General features: G+C 39.6%; 1 protein-coding gene across 8 annotated transcripts in view; it reads right to left on the reverse strand.

Moving 5' to 3' along the window:
- Erc1 (ELKS/RAB6-interacting/CAST family member 1) overlaps positions 1 to 21494 on the reverse strand; it is a 337373-nt gene that overhangs the window by 215794 nt on the left and 100085 nt on the right. For all 8 annotated transcript variants that reach the window (XM_059258486.1, XM_059258485.1, XM_059258483.1 and 5 more), the window contains 4 exons: positions 11888 to 12025; positions 9160 to 9300; positions 7955 to 8095; positions 955 to 1148 (listed from right to left, as the gene is read on the reverse strand). In XM_059258486.1, the coding sequence (XP_059114469.1) occupies positions 955 to 1148; positions 7955 to 8095; positions 9160 to 9300; positions 11888 to 12025 (614 nt within the window). The remainder of the gene's footprint in view (positions 1 to 954; positions 1149 to 7954; positions 8096 to 9159; positions 9301 to 11887; positions 12026 to 21494) is intronic.

Here is a 21494-nt window from a genome sequence, read left to right on the forward strand (position 1 = left end):
AGTCTATGGATATAGAATAGGAAAAATAATAATTTGAAAGGAAAATATCAAGCCTATTACTAACTCCCAAAATTTAAATCCTAGTAAACAATTTAAAGATGATGTCTGATAATTCCTAGCTTTGAAGAAAATGAAAAATAAATTATTCCTAAAACAAGTTTCTAAAGATCTATGTGAATTAGTGACTTCATCCAGTCACTGTCAATCTTTGTGGGTATCCAGAAGAATATGTTGACTATGAAGTTCTACAGGAAAAGGTATTTGTATGTGTACTTGTGATTATTTTAAATAGACCATGTAAGTAGAGATGGTAATAACAGACTATATACTTGATCTTCAGTATAAAAGACAAAATATATTCCAAGACAGCTATCTATCCGGCAGGATCTATTCAAATGCAACCTACTGTAAAGATTTCAAAATTCAAACCTGATAAGAATCACCTATGAGTCTCTTGCATTATCACCTTAATGTCCCTCCTAATTTTGACAAGCGAATTGCTATAATCATTTGCTTTCCAGCACTCTAAGTTATGCATTCTAAAAATCCACAGCCCAAAGAGCATCAGTTCAGCAGCAGAACTCTAGAGCAAGATACCAACTTCTTATACTTGAAGATCATTCACTCATTATACAGAGCAATGATAAAACCTAGGATCTCTTTGCACTCTCTTGAATAGCTAGGAGAAATAGCCCTTAATCAGTAAACATTTTCTCTTGTCAGTGATGTTCAAGTAATAGTTTCTCACTGTATCCCCACTTAATGTCATCTTTTAGGGAATGTAACAAAACATTTACACTGACTTGGAAGAAGAAGTAAATAGTAGAGTAGTAAAAGGCACTGAAGAACCTAATTGAGAGGTAGATAATACTGAAAACACCATTTCATCAAAGTTGTAAAAACATGCTTTCATTTTCTGCCACAGGCATTCCCACTCAGTTTCCCTTCTCTTACCTTTCCAATTCAGCTATCTTCTTATCTTTGTCATTCTTCTCATTTTCCACTTCTTTCAAGATTTCCAAGAGGCGGTCAACTTCTGTCTGGGCCTTGCTGGATTCATCTTTGTACCTGACAATCTCTCTCTCCAATTGCTGTATTCGGTCACTCATCTCTGGACTGGCTCTGGCTTCCAATGTTGCTTCATGTGCCTACCAAAAAAAAAATTCAAAGTCTCATTTTCAAAATCTAGCCAATACAGGGCCAATGAGCAAACCACACCCAAAGAACTATTTATATTTCAATGTAAATAGAGTGTTATCAACTATTTAAATGGCTAATCTTCAATTTCTAATGGCCTTTCTCTGCTTAAGGATTACATAGGGAAAAGATTAGTAATAAATGGAAAGGAATTATTTTAGTTGACAAATGGATTTCTTTTAAAAATTATTTTATCTTTGAATACTTATTATGAGGCCAAAACTCATCATAACCCAATTGATGCCTCAGAATTGAGGGAGATTAATGAAGATGGCAGTGGAAGGCTATAAATTCTGATCTTTCCCCTCTTCCATCAATGCTGAGACTAGACTTAGTTCCTAATTGAATTTCCTTCTATATGTGGCTTTACCAAATGTATGAATCACATGGCCTATGGCATTTAGAATCATACAGATACAACTGGATGCCGTGCAAATGGAGCTGGATTAAGAAAATAGCTACTCTCTGCTGGGCATAGTCTCAACACTTGGGAGGCAGAGGCAGGTGGGATCTCTGAGTTCAAAGTCAGCCTGGTCTACACAGTGAATTCTAGGAGAGTCACAATTACATAGTGAAATCCTGCCTTGAAAACAACAAAGAAAGACGGGGGGGGGGGGGGGGGGGGGGGGGGGGTTACAACACGACACACAGAAGAGAGAATGAATTGCTACTCTCAAGTATACTTTGCTAAAGCCAAAGTTCAGAATTTTACAAGGTAACCTGGGACTGACAAATGAAGTTAAAAGAAAGATCCACTCTAAGACCTAAGAAAAGGCATATTATTCAGGTTTCTGTTGTAAAAGGCAGCTAATAAAGTCAATACATTTTAAAGTATATTACAAATTCCATAATTAAAAATTAATTTTTGCCGGGCGGCGGAGGTGCACACCTTTAATCCAGGACAGGCTCCAAAACTACAGAGAAACCCTGTCTCAAAAAAACAAAAAAAAATAAAATAAAATAAAATAAAAAATAAAAAATTAATTTTCAAATAATTCATCATATTAATTTTCTTGTTCTTTTTAACAGAATACCTGAAAAAAGAAATTGAAGGGAAGAGAGGATTGTTTTGGCTCGTGCTTTAAAGGTAAAGTCTATCATGGAGAAGTAATAGCTGTCGGGGCTCCATTCATGGTGATGGGAGCTGGAAGTACAGAGCATGCCTGGTGACATGCTGGGGACAGATGGGAAGCTGAGAGTTCAGTTACAAGTCTAACCTGGCAAAAACCTGAAAACCTAAGGGCTTTAATGACCTCTTTCTGTCTGTTATCCAGACTTCACTTCTAAAAGGTTCTGTAACTGCCAAGACAGTACCACCATCTGAGGACCAAGTTCCAAATGGCTTGCAGCAAACCAAAATATTCCTTCTCCCAAACTTCTAAAGCTACGTGTATATAATGAATGTACTTAATGAGAAGATAAAGACTAAGACATTGCATTTTTTCTTATTCAATAAGCAGAAAAATAAATCTTTTTAAATATTTCAAAAATATTACAGAGGAAGATAAATTCTTCAGAAAATATTTTAGGAAAATGTGACACAAAGTTGCCTAAGTAAAGGAGAAAAAGTGTGTAAATTAAGTTAAATTTTTCATGAAAGTATTATCTACATGTTTGAGGGTGAATACATAACTCAGTTCATTTGTTTAAGATTTCATTCCCAGTTGGGGGAAAAAGTTACTCTCTTCCAAAGTTACTACCTTAACCTGTAAGTTACTTGAGAAACAACTATGAAGTTTGGGAAATAAACAGAGACAACTGCTCTTCAAGTGTCTGAAATTGGTTTGTTTCCCATTCTTTTGTCAACTCTGTAGTTAAGGAGGAGGGAATTCCTGTGTGGTTCATTCTCCCATGGACAGGAGAAAGCTACAGTGACTCTTGTAAAACAGTGTGTCTAACAGCAAGGAGGACAAGAGTTATTGCACAGAATGCTCGCCATACGCATAACTCAAGAAAAGAAAGAAGAGGAGAAACTGAAGGTGCAAACAACAGCAGGATGAATAAAGACATCCCTGCCATCCGGACACACACAGATAACAGGAAATAGGAAACAAAGAGGCTTGGGGGAGGGGCAACAAAAGACAATTAAATAAACAAGTATCAACAACAGCTTCTAATCAATGCCACGGAGAGAAATCTAGTTGCATTTGATTATATAGCTATTATTTATGCTATAAATATGAAAGTATAAATACCAGTGGCCTGGGGTTCATACATGCTAGAGTATCCTAACTTTGAGGTCACCAGTTAGTTAAATGTCAATTCCATGGAGGGGTCCTCTATACCCTAAACCCTGTGATTTACTAGGCTTTGCTGGCTATGTGTCTATTTTCTCTAGCACAGACTATTAATTCTCTAAAGGCAATGGACAGTTCTATATTGTCTACCACCACATTCTCAGTGCCCACTCTGTTAATTGACAGGACAGAAAATCACTTAACAAATGAATTTGTATAATGTACTCAAAAGAATTTCTATTTGATTTAAAAACAGGGATGAGGCACGTAAGATAACTCAGCAGTTAAGAACTCTTGCTGCACTTCCAGGGAATCCAATACCCATCTTTTGGCCTCTATAAGCACCCACATCCACATACTCTGACACACAAATATACACATTAAAAATAATAATAAATCTTTTTAAAAAGTTTCTAATCATGTGTGTATGTTAGTGCATGTGAATGTAGGCACCCATGGAGTCCAGAGGCATTGAAACTGGAACTGGAATTACAGGTAGCTGGGAGTTGCTTGATGTGGGTGTTGGGAATCAAACCCAGGTCTGCCAAAAGAGCAATACATGCTCTTAACCACTGAGCTATTTCTCCAGCCCTAATAATAAACCTTTAAAAAATATTTTTAGAGTAAAATAGATCAGTCCACAGGAGTAAAAGGTAGGAAAAGAATGACTGGGGAAGAGGAGGAAAATAAGCAGTAGCTAAATAGAAGTTTAAGGTTAAACATAACTCAGGGGCCAATGATGATCCAGAATAAATAACCACTAAGGATAAGATCAACATGCTACAAAGGGATAAAAAGTAAAAAATATTATGAACCCTCTCTCTTTTTTTTTTTTTTTTTTTTTTTGGTTTTTCGAGACAGGGTTTCTCTGTGTAGCTTTGCGCCTCTCCTGGAACTCACTTGGTAGCCCAGGCTGGCCTCGAACTCACAGAGATCTGCCTGGCTCTGCCTCCCGAGTGCTGGGATTAAAGGCGTGCGCCACCACCGCCCGGCGAACCCTCTCTTAATATCATAACAAATTTTATACCAGAGACACTGCTATCTAAACTCAGCTTGGTTCATTTATACTTTAAAATGGAATTTCAAGGATATTTAATTATTACAAACATTTATTTAAAACAATTTTACAGCTGAGCATGGTAATATATATCCCAGTACTGGAGAGGCAGAGGTAGGTGGAAGTTTGTGAGTTCCAATCCAGCCTGATCTACAGAGCAAATTGCAGGACAGTGAAGGCTACATAGTGGGAACACGTCTCAAAATAAATGAATTAATTAGTTAACTTTGCAAATAGAGTAGAATATTTAACTCAAGATGTAAACCTCAGGCATGGAGGCACAAATCTGTAATCCCAACACTCTGAAGGCAGAAGTACAGGTACAGAAACAGGTTACTGGCCAAAAAGGATATAGAGACCCTCCCTGTCTCAATAAATAAAAGAACAAAAGCAAATAAACAAACACACAAAAAAACTGAACAGAAGAGAAATCATCTCAATAGATGCAGAACAGTCTTCTGATCCAACATCCCTTCATGCTAAAAACTCTTTCTTGATAGACTAGGCATGGGAAATACCTATTTCAACGTAGTAAGAGCTATATATGACAAACGTAAATAACATGACCCTACGTGGAGAAAAATTCACAGCATTCTCACTAAAATCAGGAATAAGACACTCTGTATTACAATTCAACATAGTACTTTGTCCTAGACACAGTAATAAGACAAAAGAAAGAAGTAAAACAAATACAAAGAAACCAAACTGGAACTGAGCTGGAAGTGTCCTCTCTGGTAGCCAGCTTTCATAGTACAGAGAGTGCAGTACAGGCTACTGAGGGATAAAAGGCATCAATGATCTTATCCAGTTGAATTACAATACCCACTTGCCAGGCAGTGGGTAACCCTGGTGCAATAGTGGCACTATTGTTATGGGGGAAACCAAGCACTCTCTGATTAGTTTTGAGGCCCACTCCATGACAAGTATTTCATGTCTGATGTTATAAACACAGGTAAAGAACCCAGAGCTAAGAAGGTCTTAGACCCAAGGAGTAACTTAACACTGTTGTTTAGCTAAGTTAACATTGTGCCAAGCTGCCTTCTAAATACCTCTAATTACACCCATATAGAAATACTACTCTCTGTCTTTTGCTCTTTGTTGTTTGTTTGTTTGTTTTTAAGAGACATGGTTGCTATGTGTAACAGTTCTGGCTATCCTAAAACTTTGTAGACCAGGATGACTTTGAACTCTCTGTCTTAATCAGAGAAACTTCTCTTTGGAATGAAAGGTGGCAAAATGCAAAAGACTTATGGTTGCTCAAGATACTAGGAAAAAAGTGATGGTTGAGTGCTCAGTCCTCAACAAAACACTCATACTACCCCCTCTCATGCTTAGGGAACATTACAGAAGAGAATGTGTGAAGAATGTAAGGGCTGAGACATTATGAAAAAAAACTATAAAATGCTATATGTGGGCATGATATAGTCAATGCAATCATGATCTCACGTAGCAGTGGCTGTCAGCAGTGGGCTTCCATTAGATTGGCCTGCTATCAAGTCAATCATGGATTGTGGAGGGGCCTACATGGCCCTGCCCTGTCCTGCTGAACTATGATCTACAAATGGATTTCAGTGAGTGGCAAACACTATGGTAGGCACTGATGAGCTCAACAAGTTCCAATGAATACCAAACCATTGTGACACAACCCACTGTGCTGGTTTGTTTTTTCTCAACTTGACGTAAGTTAGAATCATAGTAGAAGAAGGAATCTCAATTGACAAATTGCCTCCTTAAGACTGCCTGTAGTCTGCGGGGTATTTTCTTAACTAACTAATGATGTGGTAGAACTCAGCCATGTGGGCAATGTCACCCCTGGGCAGATGGTCCTTGGTGGTATAGTCAGCCAGGAGGTGAAACACCCTTCCATGGCCTCTTGCTCTGTTGCTGCCTTAGCTCGTACCCTCATTTCCCTTCATGATGGACTGTAAGCTATAGGAAATAAACCCTTTCCTCCTCATGTTGCTTGTGGTCAAGGTGTTTATTACATAAATGGAAAGGAAACTGAGACATGGGCTTCAAACTCAGTGTGTTAAAAAAAAAAAGTGCATGTGAGAAACGGACTCAGGTAGATAAAAGGGATCAATATGTATGATATATATTAAGAAATTGTCAAAATAACCAGAAAGAAAATACACAGACAAGCCGGGCGGTGGTGGCGCACACCTTTAACCCCAGCACTCGGGAGGCAGAGGCAGGCAGATCTCTGTGAGTTCAAGGTCAGCCTGGTCTACAGAGCAAGATCCAGGAAAGGCGCAAAGCTACACACAGAAAACCCTGTCTCAAAACACAAAAAAAAATATATAAATATATTATACACACACACACACACACACACACACACACACACACAGACTAAGCACAGATTTCAAAGAAGATTCTAATGAAAGGCCAATATGTTAATACACTAGCAAAATTCTAGACTAAACTGGGGTGATTAGAAGCTACAGCATGGTTGAAGCAAAAGGAAAGAGAAGCAGTCCTGAATAAGCAAAAAGCAGTCTACAGGAACCTTTTAGAAGCTATCTCTCAGAGATGAAAGTCTTCCTCCTCTCAAATGCGCATGTGCTGAAGGCTTGATTTGTGCATTTGTTCAGAACTGGGGGAACTGAGAAGTGAGTGGGTAAATCAGAAGGGCTCTGACCTAATCTAAGGGTTAATCATAGAACCATAACGTGATTGCATTGCTGAGAGGTTGATACTCAAGATCTCAGTAGAGGAAGTAGGTCACTAGGCACACGACCTTAAAGGAACACTTTGTCCTCACTCCTATCTACTTTTCTGGTGATCATGATGCTCCGTTGCACTAAAGACTGAAAGCAATGAGATCATCCAACCATGATCTGTAACCTCTCAAACTGTAAATCCAAATAAATCTTTCCTACTTTAATGTTGTATATCTTAGGTGTTTGGTCACAGCTACAAGACCAAACATACCTCAGGAAGGAAGGAAGGAAGGAAGGAAGGAAGGAAGGAAGGAAGGAGGGAGGGAGGGAGGGAGGGAGGGAGGGAGGGAGGGAGGGAGGGAGGGAGGGAGGGGAGGGGGGGAGGGGGGGAAGGGGGAGGGGGGAGGGGAGAGGGGGAGGGGGGAGGGGGAGGGGGGAGGGGGGAGGGGGAGGGGGAGGGAGGGAGGGGGGAGGGGGGAGGGAGGGAGGGAGGAGGGAGGGAGGGGGGTGGGAGGGAGGGGGGTGGGAGGGAGGGAGGGAAGGAAGGAAGGAAGGAAGGAAGGAAGGAAGGAAGGAAGAAAGGAAGAAAGGAAGAAAGGAAGAAAAGAAGAAAGGAAATAACTATAAAATCTGTATTGTCACTGCACTCCTTAGCAGAAGGAAGGAAGGAAGGAAGAAAAACAAAAGAGGGAGGGAGGGAAGGGGGAGGGAGGGAGGGAGGGGGGATAGATGGACAGACTCAGAGCTATCTACAGTGTTCTTATGTAAAGAGAAGGAAGAACGGGAACTTTCTCTTCAACCTTCTTCAGCTGGGACTCCATTTTCAGGCACTCTTCCTTCTTCTGCTCAAGAGCAATTTCTAGGGTCTTGAGTCGTGAGTCCTTTTTCAGTCCTGAGGAAGCCAGGGAAGAAGCATGCTCTTTGAGATCCAAGAGGGAAGCCTAAAAGCAACAAGACGTTTAGATAAATATTGTGAAATAAAATGTAGATTTCATTGTTTAAATGTTTATTCATAGTGTCTGAAAGTTTCCATTTCAAGAACATCCATTAACTATAAAACGGTATTAGCTTTAGTTTCCAGACATTAATCAAAATAATGCTGATCCTCAGGACTTAATGAACAGTGACATAGAGAGTCCTAAAAAATGCTTGGGATGCAGCTCAGGTAAAAAGCTTGCCTGACATTAATCAAGTCCTAGGTTCAACTTCCAGGACCACATAGACCAGGCACAGAACACACTTGTAATTCCAGCACTTGGAGTTGAAGGCAGGAGGAGTGGAAGTTGAAGGCCAGTCTGAGATAGAGGAGGCCCTGTCTCAAAACAGAACAAGAGTTCTAACCTAATATACTTACTCTCACAAAATAAAAGGGGACTGAGCTTTGAGAACACAAGTAGCCAAACTTAGTAACTACACTAACTTGAATGTTAGCAGGAAATTCTTGTAGAAACTTACTTCTATAAATTCTCGTAAAGTCATTAGACAAACCTACAGGATTACTCATCACACAGCAGTCAACATTTTAGCTATTTAAGTTATACTAACAGGATTATTCAAAACTAAGATCAAAATTCATGAAGTCACCTAAGTTATAGGTAATTATGTTTCTAACAGTGGCTGTAATTAGATTTCTTCCTTTGTGTGTCACTTTTCTAACTACTAGCAGTGTTTCTCCATATATAACTAGGCTGCAGGTACTCTAGGATCTGCCAAGTATCGGTATCACATAAGAAACCAAGTCCTAGACCAGAGAGCAAAGTAGTAAAGGACTAGGGAGTGATAAGCAGTCTACTGTAGCCCTCCCAGCTCCTGAGAATCTAGAAAGCTTGTCACAGAACACTGAGAGAACCTTTCTTGCTCATCTGCATTGTGCAGACAGCAGCAGATGCATACACAGTAATGACTAAGTAAACCGAGTACGTCTGGCAACCCTGACCTCCTTCTCCGAGAGGTCTCCTTGCAACAGTAATGACTAAGCAAACCGAGTACGACTGGTAACCCTGACCTCCTTCTCCGAGAGGTCCCCTTGCAACAGGCTGACTTTCTCTTTCAAGTCTTTAAGATCTTTTTTGTAGGTATCAATCTCCTCCTGCTTCTCTCGCTCATCTCTGTCCCGTTGCTCCTTCAAGCGTTCAATTGTCCGTTCCTAAAAAGAAAGCACACCAAGTCATGAGGAAACTCCCATGTGTACTTACATTATGTAACATACTCTGCTACCTCTGGCCAAATTCAACAATTCTATCATCTATTAAAAAGACAATGGTAAGCTCTTTAAGAATTCACTTTTCAAAGAACTCATTTTTCCTACTGTAACCAATAAATGTCCAACTTTGTTTATTTTTAAATACCAAGAGTGGTTTCCTAACTTTTCAAATATTATTAGATATCACTAAAGCCTTTTCTTGAAATATTGCCATTTAAATTCAATTTCCAAGTAGCAAAAAAACTTATGTGTACGCCCTTAGGACAATAAGTAACATAATTCTTCACTATAATGATACTGACACACACTACCTACAAAGCAACAGAAATTACTCATAACTCATATATCAAAAGGGAGGAGGGAAGCTATGATACAATTATCTAACATAAAAGAAGGCAAAGATGAGGTAGAAAAATAAAAAATTCTGCTACCCTAAGGAATGTTGCCTTATGTCTCTAAAACAATCCAGTTAAATATCTCAAGGAATGTACAGCATGATGGGATAACCCTTTAATCCCAACACTTGGAATTAGAGATAAGAGGATCAAGAGTTTTAACACCTGGAGCATTAAGGGCTATTCTTAGTTGTCAAGTGGACTATATCTAGAATTAACTAAAACTCAAATGGCTGGGCACACCAGTAAGGGATTTTTTTTTCTTAATTAAATCATTTGAAGTGTAAAGACCCACTTCTAATCCAGATCTTTGAGGTGGGAAAAAACACCATTAATCCGGACCTTTTGAGGTGGATTAATCTGGGCCACCCCTTCTGCTGGTAGCCTATGTAAAGGACATGGAAGGAAGCTAGCTCTCTCTTTGCCTGCATGCTCTCACTCTCACAAGTAAGTTCATTTCTTCTTCAGGATTCTGGCATATACTGAAGATCAGCTGAGACACCCAGAATAGAGAACTCGCAACTACTGGATTCTTGAATCTTCTATTGGTAAACAGCCATTGTTGGACAAGCTGGACTATAGCCTGTAAGCCTTTCTAACCCCACTGGATGGATGGATGGATGGATGGATGGATGGATGGATGGATGGATGGATGGATGGATGTGGTGATATTGTGTCATCCCCCCCCCCCATATATTGTGTACCCTAATGAAGTTATCTGGGGTCAGAGAACAGAACAGCCACTAGATAGACATAGAGGCCAGAAAATGGTGGCACACATGCCTTTAATCCTAGCATTCTGGAGGCAGAGATCCATTTAGATCTCTGTGAGTTCAAGGCCATACTGGAAATAGCCAGGTATGGTGACACACATCTTTAATCCCAGCACTTGAGATCTCATGCATTGTTTGGGAAAGACACACGCCTTTAATCCCAGGAAGTGATGGCAGGAAGCAGAAAGGTATGTAAGGTGTGAGGACCAGGAACTACAGGCTCTTAAGCTTTTAGGCTTTAAGCAGCAGTTCAGCTGAGATCCATTCAGATGAGGATTCAGAGGCTTCTAGTTTGAGGAAACAGGATCAGCTGAGAAGTTGGCAAGGTGAGGTTAGCTGTGGCTTGTTCTGCTTCTCTGATCTTTTAGAATTTACCCCAATAGTTGGCACTGAGTTTTTTATTAATTAGACCATTTAAGATTCTTGTTACAGATAGGTGGATAACAGATTCATCTTATAAGTTCTGTTCCTCTGAAGAACTACTGAGCTACACTGTGAACCTAAGGCCAGCCTAACCCATATAAGACCTCCATCACAAAACAAGGCACATCCAAAAACAAAGACAAACAAATAAAAGATCAACAAGAAACGAAAACACCATAAGGAGATTCTCTAAAATACCTTCTAAGATGGTTTAGAGCACTTCTTCATTCAACCATTCCTTAAAAAGTCCAATGTGCTCATAAAGGTAAAATAAAGTAATACAAGCCAAGTGGCTACAGAGATTGAGTCTGTGATTAAGAGCACTGGCTGCTCTTCCAGAGGACTCACATTCAATTCCCAACCCACATGGCAGCCACAACTGGTTGTAACTACAGTACCAGAAAATTCAATGCCCTTTCTGGCCTCTAAGGACACAAGGCACATGTGATGCACAGACATTGATGTCAACAAAACATCTATAGACATAAAAATAAATAAACTTAAATTATTTCAGGGGTAAGCCAAGACTAGAAAGTAGTAAGGATGTAAAATTCATGAATAAAATCCATATGTCATATATGTCATAGGGTAGGAAGGTAACAGAGGAGCTAGTCTGGGATAGCATCCTGATAATCAATGTCCAGTATCCTACACATTTTGTTAAATAATGAATTTTCTTTTGCTTCAAAAAGCAGCAAAATGGGGAACACATGCTGTTTCTTTAGGAAATGTGGCCATGGCCTTTTGGTATGCAACCAATCTTGCCTACTAGTTGGTGCTAACATCCATCAGTACCTAGACTGTCTTTCTGTCTATACTATACACATCAGCAACAAAGAACCGTTTCCATGAAAGGATTTCTCCTGTGTTTATAGCCAATTTCAGAATAACGAGAAAGGAGAACTCAAAGATCTGGGAAGGGTCAGGCCAATCACTCACTTTCTCTGCAAGAGCCTCCTCCAAGGTCGTCAGAGCTGTATCTGTGTTGGTGGTATCCGCCTGGAGAGACTTGACTCGCTCTTTCAAGCTGCTCATCTGCTTCTCTTTATCTCTCAGTTGTTCCTGGAGATTTTCAATCTGAATATACATATGCATTTAAGGAAAAAAGTCATTAAAATGGTAGAAGTAGGTACAATAACAATTATTTAAAGCATAAACAAATTATGGTGTGGATGTGTTCTCTGTAGAAATAATTTAAAGTTTAATTGTTTCAAAATTATATGCTACATATAACCTTACTACATACCTATACACCCTTACTACAGCCAGAATTTTACACCACCACAGAGAAAAGATAAGTACTCTATAGACATAATACAAATAGGCAAATCCCTAACAAAAGAAGACAAAGTTGTCTTGTCAAACGCCATTCCCAACATGAAGGCAGCAGTGCTGAGAGGGACCGCAATGAATCCATATGAAATCAGATGACTTCTAAGATGCCTCTGGGAACGCCAAGAGAGATTGCCGCACAACAAGTAGAAGGACAAAGAATACTGCAACTAGACAGACAACCAAATCAGCTGGGTAAAGGGAACCTGTTCTTGAATGTTAGTGTTTAGATTTTTTAAATAACCCTTTTCTAAACAGCAAGTTTTTTCAATGAAACTTCTCAGTGTGGTCATTCGTTTCTTCACACACTTAGATGCATTCATTTACTCAAAAGAATTATTGATTTCTCCTACCCAAGTACTAACCAGCCTGACCCTGCTTGGGTTAGATCAGACAAGACTGGGCACATTCAGATTTGTACGTTACTAGACAATTACCAATTTCCCTGTAACAAGCCAGGCACTGACATACTAAGAAAAAAGAAGAGGCCTACTTTTAGTATATAACATGAGAAGAGAGAAAGAGGGCTCCTGTTATAAAGCTAAAGCTGGGCAATATGTGCACCTTCTGGCCTTCTAAGGAACAGAATGAATTTCAGAGAGAGAGGAATGATTCGAAGTTTTCAATCCTAGAAATGGTCTGTCAACTTCAGATAATTTTCATGGCTGTGGAAATGAAACTGAAACGACTTCTATAAGGACTTGGTAAATAATTCTGAGATTACAGGAACTAAAGATCCCCACAAACCAAGCATAGTTTGTGCATTTGGTGCATGCCTACAATCTCAGCATGTTGAGATAAAGAGGCAGGAGAAGCAAGAGTTCTGGGTCAAGCTGGGACACAGAATTAGTTCAAGGCCAGTCTTGGCTACATGAGACTCTATCCTAAAAAACAAACAAACAAACAAACAAACAAGTGACATGGAAAGTAAGGCAAGGACTATAATTAATGTTGTGGCAAAGTACTTTTATGGTTATGTATGTTTGAGGTTCTAAATGCTTCCTATACTTGGTTTTCCCATTTTCCAAGACTTGGGGGAAGTCTTTGCTATTATTTTTGTTAAAGAGGCTTTCTATGCCTCCAGCCTGTAGCTCTTCTCCCAATGAGTCTGATACGTGGTCTTTACATTTGCTCTTCATGCTTTCTTATTTTTCTTTTATATTTTCTATTATAATTATTGACTAAAATTTATTATAGTCAAGTTTTAAAAAGTACAGGACTAAGAAAGAATATTACACTCTGAAACAGAGAAGTGACAAGTAATATTTAAAGGCAAATACCTTAGCCAGTGGAAGACTTCATAAAAGGCACTCTACATGCCAGGAGGGCGTGGAACGAGGCATTTCAGTCCTCAAAGAAAATAACTACGAACCAAGATTATTGCACCTGGACAAGGCTTAGGGGAACCCTTAACACTCAGAAGAGAATTTAATAAACACCATCATTAAGAACATTATATCCAACTAGAATAAAAGATAATTTAATGAGAAATAATAAAAAAATATTACCAACACAATAAACTATGAAATTTATATCTAGATATAGATGGAGAAATGAGAAAAGTATGTTGAAAGCTATACGAAGAAAACTGGAATGAAATACAATAATTTTATACGCCCCAAGTGTTGAAAGGGCGCCAAAAAAAACAAAAAACAAAACAAACAAACAAACAAGAAAAACCCAAACCTACTAGACAAAGAGAGAGAGTCTTGTGGAATATGATTTTAATAGGCAAAGATGTGTTACATTTGCTTATACTGCAGAACATTACTTTAACTGTGTAAAGGTGGGTTACTTTTGTTTATGTTGCATTTGTTTAATTGTGTAAAGATGTGTTGCATCTGTTTTACCTGGCCTGCCTAAGGCACCTGATTGGTCTAATAATTAATATGCTGAAAGGCCAATAGTTAGGCAGGAGAGGGATAGGTGGGGCTGGCAGGCAGAGACAATAAGTAGGAGGAGAAATCTAAGCTCAAGAAGAAAGAAAGGAAAGAGAGGAGGAGGAAGAGAAGAGAACGAGAGAGATGCCCGGGGCAAGAAACCAGGCAGCCATCAGCCTGCCAGACACTGAGACAGCAAGAGAGTAAGAAAAGGTAAGAAGCCCTGAGGCAAAAGGTGCACAGAGAGAAACAGGTTAAGTTACAAGAGCTAGCAAGAAAAGAGCTAAGCCAAAGCCAAGCATTCAAAACAAGTAAGTCTCTGTGTCATGATCTGGGAGCTGGTTGGTTGCCCGAAAGAAAAAGCCTGGTGTGGGGGGAGGAGGGGCGGCGGCGGGGGGGGGGGGGGGGGGGCGATATTGAGGCCCCAATAGAACAGTGGGTAACATGAATACTGAAAATGAATTTGTAGAACTAGAAAAAAAAATTTTAAAAAATAAAAAAAGTCTCCAAGTATCCAAGGAAACCTAAGTAAAAAGCACTACCCCGGGCTCCACCGCAGGCTCTGTAACAAAAGGAACAATGCTGGCACAAAAGCAGACAGGAGCCAGGCGAACACAAGTGAACTCATCAATGTATTTTCAAGTGAGTCTCAATGAGAGGTGTTAAAAATATGTGTTCAATAAAGGGCAGTTGATGGGAAAACTGGATATCCAAATATACAAGACTGAAACTAGGCCCTTATCTTACTCTAAAAACAAAAAAGACAAGAGACTTTAAGAGTAAAACTTTAATTTGAAACCACTAGAGTAAGGCCTAGGGGAAAACTTCAGAATACTGACACAGGCGGATTTCCCACATAAGACTCCAACTACACACAGAACTAAAAAAGTTTAAGAAAGTCTGAGGAGACATCAAAGAAATATAAATAGCCACTGACTGTGAAAAATGCTCATTTAGCTTCCAGGCGAACGAAAACTTACTGCAGTTAAATCTGAAATTTTCGTAAAATTTGGGCAAAGCAAGAGCCCTCATACATTGTTAGGAATGTAAGTTGATAATGCCAGTGTGCAATATAATATGGAGGTCCCTCCAAACATTAAAGATAGAGCTACCATATCATTTTCCCACCTCTGAGTTTTTAATATGAAAATGGAATCAGCATATGTGGTAGTATGAATGAAAACGGCCCCCAAAGACTCATAAGCAGTAGCATAATTGGAGGTGTGGCTTTGTTGGAGGAAGTATGTCACAGGAGGGCGGCTTTGAGGTTTCAGAAGCTCAAGCCAGACCCAGTGGCTCGCTCTCTCTTCCTGATACTGGCCAATCTCTTGGCTCCTTCTCCATGTGTCACTGCCATGGTTCCTGCCATGATGATAATGGACTAAACCTCTGAAACTGTAAGCAGCCCCAATTAAATGTTTTTCTTATTAAGAATTGCCATGGTCGGGAGCCGGGCGGTGGTGGCGCACGCCTTTAATCCCAGCACTCGGGAGGCAGAGGCAGGTGGATCTCTGTGAGTTCGAGGCCAGTCTGGGCTACCAAGTGAGTCCCAGGAAAGGCACAAAGCTACACAGAGAAACCCTGTCTCGAAAAACCAAAAAAGAATTGCCATGGTCATCGGGGCAGCAGTGGCACACGCCTTTAATCCCAGCACTGGGGAGGCAGAGCCAGGCGGATCTCTGTGAGTTCGAGGCCAACCTCTACAGAGCAAGATCCAGGACAGGCACCAGAACTACACAGAGAAACCCGTCTCAAAAAACCAGTGGGGGGAAAAAGAATTGCCATGATCATGGTGTCCCTTCACAGCAATAGAAACCCTAACTAAGACAGCATACTAGAGATAAGTACAAGTTTGCTGTAAAATTCACAACAGCCCAAGTATGGAATCAGCCTAAGTGCCAAACAATAGGTGAATGAAAATGGTATGTAAACAACAGTATTACTAGCCATGAAGAACGAGATCCTGTGACTTTCAGGAAAATGGATAGAAGAGGAAGGCAAATTAAATATTTAAAGTCCTATGTGTTTTTTGTTTTCACATATGGAAAGAAAAGACCTGAAACTAGAAAATGTGCTATTATGGACTAAGAAGGAGACCAAGGGAAACCAGGAAGAGGGTAAAAAGGTGGGTAGACATGATCAGTACACTGGAAGTTTTATGAGTAGGGTATTATTAGAATCTTTTCTGGAACTTTAGAGATATAAAGATCCTATTTCATAAAATTTTACTCATGCAGAAATTCAATGCATGCTTAATTAGGTATTACTGGTTTTTGTCTATAACAGGTAGAATATACATATACATACAAAAAAAATTATATTTTTTTTTCTTGTATTTTTACGAGACAGGATTTCTGTGCTGTGGAGTAATCCTACTATACACTGTGAAAATGTGTTTCTCTCATTGTTAAGCTGATTGGCCAACAGCTAGGCAGGATTTTCGGGGCAGAGGGAATGCTGAGAAGGGCAGGGTCTGAGGAGTCTCAAGATATGCAGGGAGAAGGAGTTGAACTTGCCGTACTGAAATAAGGTACCAAGCCACATGGCAGAGCATAGATAAGAAATATGAGTTAATTTAAAATGTAAGCATTAGCTAGTAACAAGCCTGAGCGATTGCCAAGAATTAAATTTATGATGATGAAGCATTTATAATTAATAGTAAGTCTCTGAATGGTTATTTGGAAGTGGCTGCCAAGACACAGAGAAACTGCGTCTACATTTCTCTGTGTAGCCCTGGCTGTCCTGGAACTCACTCTGTAGACCAGGCTGGCCTGGAACTCATAGAGATAGTCTCTGCCCGCTGAGTGCTGGGAAAAAAGGGTGTGCACTACCACCGACCAAGATGCTAATTTTTATTGACAGACATGCAGACTAAGGAACTGACAAGGACAATAGTCTACCACTTCTACATGATTTTACTTTCTACTTTACTTCTAGTTACCAGGGGTTAATTATAATCTGAAAATATTAGACGAAACATTCTAGGGAAAAAGCAATTTAGCCAGGTATGGTGGTACTAAACCATAGTCTTGGATTTCAGGAAGCTGAGACAGGAGGATCATGAGGTCAAAGCCAGCTTGGGTTGTATTTCAAGAAACTGTCTAAAAACTCAAAACACTGGGGAAAGGTGGGACCTAGTATGTTTTATAAACTTTCAATTGCACACTGTTCCAAGAAGTATGATTAACCCTCATTCCTCTATCTAGCATATCCACACTATAGACAGTATACAGACAAATTGCTATGTAAGGTGGCCCATTTTATAATCCCAATGACTTTTTGTTTTACATTTATTTAATTTATTTATTATGTGGTTGTGTGGGTACACTTATGCCTTGGTGTGTTTATGGAAAACAGAGGACAACTTGCTAGAGTCAGTTCTCTCCTCCCACCGTGTGGGTTCCAAAGATCCAACTCAGGTTGTCGGGTTCAGTGGCAAGCCTCACTGGTCCTCTATGGGCTCTTTATGTATAATCTACCTGTTATAAACAAAAAGCAGTAAGTACCTATTTAAGCATGCATCGAATTTCTGCATGAATAAAAGTTTGTACTAATCAAATGAACTGGAGTTTATTCTAAAGAGAAAACCTGACACAGGTGAACTGAAATAGAAATATTTTAAATAGTTACTCAAGGTTAATTTCTTGAAACCTCTCTCATCATCACATTACTGAGTTGAAAATAAAATAGCATATAAGGCTGTCTTCTCCATACCTGATTTTTACAGAAAAATTGATACCAGAAAAAAAATACTAAGTTCAACACTACATGAGGAATACCAAATCCACATACCAATTATACACTGCCACAGATTTACCAACATCTTTTACTCTGGTTTTTTATCAGCATTGCACAGTTGTCAGGAGTCATCACGTTTCACTGAGTGGCTTATGAGTAGACATAAATCCACGTAAGTCCAGTCAAGAGGAACTGAGTACTCTGCCTTAATCCCTGCCAGGAGAGGCTTCCTTTACCAAAGAAATCCCAAAGCACTTCCTGAAATCACCTGGACCACTTGAGCAACAGCTTTGACAATACCTCCACAAGCTTTTTTAAGCAGAATTAAATTTATGATGATGAAGCCCATCAATCAGAAAGGCCCTCCCCTTCATTTTCTGCAAATACTTTCCAGTATCGATGGTAGACGTAGTCTGGATGATCATAAACTTACGAAAACAGAAACACACTAATGCACAGTGAATTTTTCTTTCTTCAAGTAAAAGGGCCCTAATTTCTATCATCCTACAGTTTGATAAAGTGTACTAACAAGAAGACACAACTAGAACCACAAAGAGCAGCTTTTATATTGTCTATTTATTTGGGGCTCTGGCCTTTATTTAACTAACCATATTTCTATTTATTAGAAAATACAAGAACACAGGGCATGGTGGTGCAAGCCTTTAGTCCCAGCACCAGGAAGGCAGAGGCAAGCGGATTTCTGAGTTCAAGGTCAGCCTGGTCTACAGAGTCAGTTCCAGGATAGCCAGGGCTGTCTGTCTGGGGGGAGTTGGGGAACAAATGTAAGAATGAAGAATATTTACTGAATGATTTCTCCTAAATGACCGACAGGCAGCAGTATTGCTGTCAGTATACACTTGACAAATGGATAATTCAAGTCCTGTGTAAGACAAAATGGGACAAATAAATTTTTACCACACTCCTGAGAATGGTTCATAATTACAAATTTGTAAGTTTCTGAAATTTTCCATTCATATTTTCAGATCATAGTTAGCTTCAGGTAACTGCAACTACAAAAGAAAAATGGTGAGGGAAGGTACTACTGTATGTAAGAAGTATATGTATGACCCTTACAAAAATACAACCCAAATAGATTTTAATTGCAAGAAAGGGAATTTCCTAATGGACTTGTTCATGGTACAGAACACTACCTTCTAAGACCTTTTCATAATGAACTGGATAAAAAGCAGCAAAAGTTGCTGAGACCAAAATCACTACCTGTCAAGATCTATTAGGAAGCAATTACAGAAATAGCTGAAATTCTTTTTACATCGTGTTAGCATGTGTTAAAAATTCTGCACAGCTGGGGAGAGACTCAGTAATTAAGAGTACTGGCTGCTCTTCTACAAGACCCAGGTTTGATTCCCAACACCCACACTGTGACTCACAGCTATCTATAACTCCAGTTCCAGGAAATACGATGCCCCCTTCTGGCATCTGCAGTCACCAGGTATGCATGTAGTACGCAGACATTTATACATACAAAATAATAGAAATATTTTTTGAAAACTTTGAACAGCTTAATGTACTGAAATTGCTAAAAGACCAAGCCTAAAAGAACAGCAACAGTGTGACTGCATTTCTGACCTCAGTGCCTATCACGTGTGTGAACCAATGCTTTCAGCTTTCTAGTTATAATGGCTACAACAGATAAACCATCTCAGATCTAATAAAAAAAAAAAACCCAGTATGTTTTTTAATAATTAAATCAGCACACTAGGCTTAGTTTCCAACAGAAAAACTTTATTATTTGTAACACTAACCGAGTCAGTGGAAGTCAAAAACAAAGCAAAAGGAGACTGGCCAAAGTAAGTGCGTGCACTAGGGGATAGGCAACCATTACAGCTCGTATTCTCAAGAACTAAGATGCAGAGATGTAGATTCAGTTCAGTCTTTGCCCTGGAGGAGATGGGAATGGGGGGTGGGCTGGGGGGAAGGTGGGGGAGGGTCGGGAGAGGGGGAGGACAAGGGAATCCGTGGCTGATATGTAAAATTAAATTATATTATAAAGTAAAAAAAGATGCAGAGATGTGCTTATTATGTACTGTTGTATAAAGAAAGTTTATTAAAATACGTCCAATATTTTTCCAATTTAAAAGCAAAGCTTAGGAGCTGGAGAGGTGGTTCAGAGGTTGAGAGCCCTTCCTGCCCTTGCAGAGGACCCGAGATCAGTTGCCATCATTCAGGTCAGGCAGCTCACAACCACAAGTAACTCCAGCTCCAGAGGATCCTACACTGTCTTCTAGACAACAACAGCACCTGCATATACACACTCACATTTCAACATACAGACAATACATACCATTTTTTTAAAAATATCAAATCTAAAAAAGAAAAGCTTACTTTTATGCATTTTTCTTTTTTTGTTGGGGGGGATTGGTTTTGTTTTTTTGAGATAAGGTTTCTCTGTATAGTTTTGGTACCTGTCCTGTATCTTGCTCTGTAGACCAGGCTGGCCTCAAACTCACAGAGATCTGCCTGGCTCTACCTCCCAAGTGCTGGGATTAAAGGCGTGTGCCACTACCACCTGGCACATTTTTCTCTTTTTAGCTTTGCCACATTTTTCAAATATCCAGGATAGATATTCATAGTTTTATTGATAATGACGAAGGGAAAAAAATTAAGTGCTATGTTATCCAAGACACCTTAGGTAAGAGTCTCTTATCATATGCACTCAATAACACAGAAACTCTCTAGGGCAGGGAGATGGCTCACCAGGTAGAGGTGCTTACGCAGAGGCCTGGCAGCCTAAGTTTCATCTCCAAATGCCTCAAGGTGGCAAGAATGAACTAACTCCCTGTCCTCCAACCTCCACAGTAGTGCCGTGGCACACCATTCATACACGCAAATTATTAATTTCATAGAAACCTCTAAGGATTTCTACAAGGCATCCAAACAACCTTTTATTTAACCTAAGGTTTCCACAGGCTCATTCTTGAGACATAATAAACTTAGCTGTCAATTGAGGAGTTTTCTGTAAAACCAAAGGAAGGCTGGGAGACAACAAATAATAGAAACCTTTGAGACTTAATTAATAGTAAGTCTATAGGAAATAATCATAAGATACTTCACTTGTTTAAAATGTAAATTTCAGTTGATTTCACCAAGGCAAAATAGGCAAGCAAGGAAAAAAAGCAGAAGGGATTCCTGGTACATCTGTGCAAACCAACTCAAGATGCTGACATGCATCAAGCAAGAAGCTGTCAAGTTTTAAAACTGATTCTGAAGGTAGCTCAGATTCGAATATTCACCTTTTTTTCAAGCTCACTGATTTATTATAGAGAAAAGAAATTTACTATAACACCAAGACTCCTTCCTTTAAGGAGAATTCTAGGAAGCAGGAGTCCTATGACAATCACACTGTGACCCCCGGCCATTTGTAATTGCCTCCTGTACTCTCTGAACACAAGGATATACTAATGCGTACAGATATGTAGAGTATATAAGAACTGGAAGACTATGAGGGGCAATGCAGCCCAGAGGAACCAGGCCAGCTTAGTCAAGGGGCTAACAACCTGGCTATTACCACTGCCATCACTGTGTCAAAGTACCAATTACTTCCCAGGACACCTTCCCAGAGAACTCAAATGTCACAG

The sequence above is a fragment of the Peromyscus eremicus genome, chromosome 3 (genome assembly GCF_949786415.1).
Source record: "Peromyscus eremicus chromosome 3, PerEre_H2_v1, whole genome shotgun sequence".
Taxonomy (NCBI): Eukaryota; Metazoa; Chordata; class Mammalia; order Rodentia; family Cricetidae; genus Peromyscus; species Peromyscus eremicus.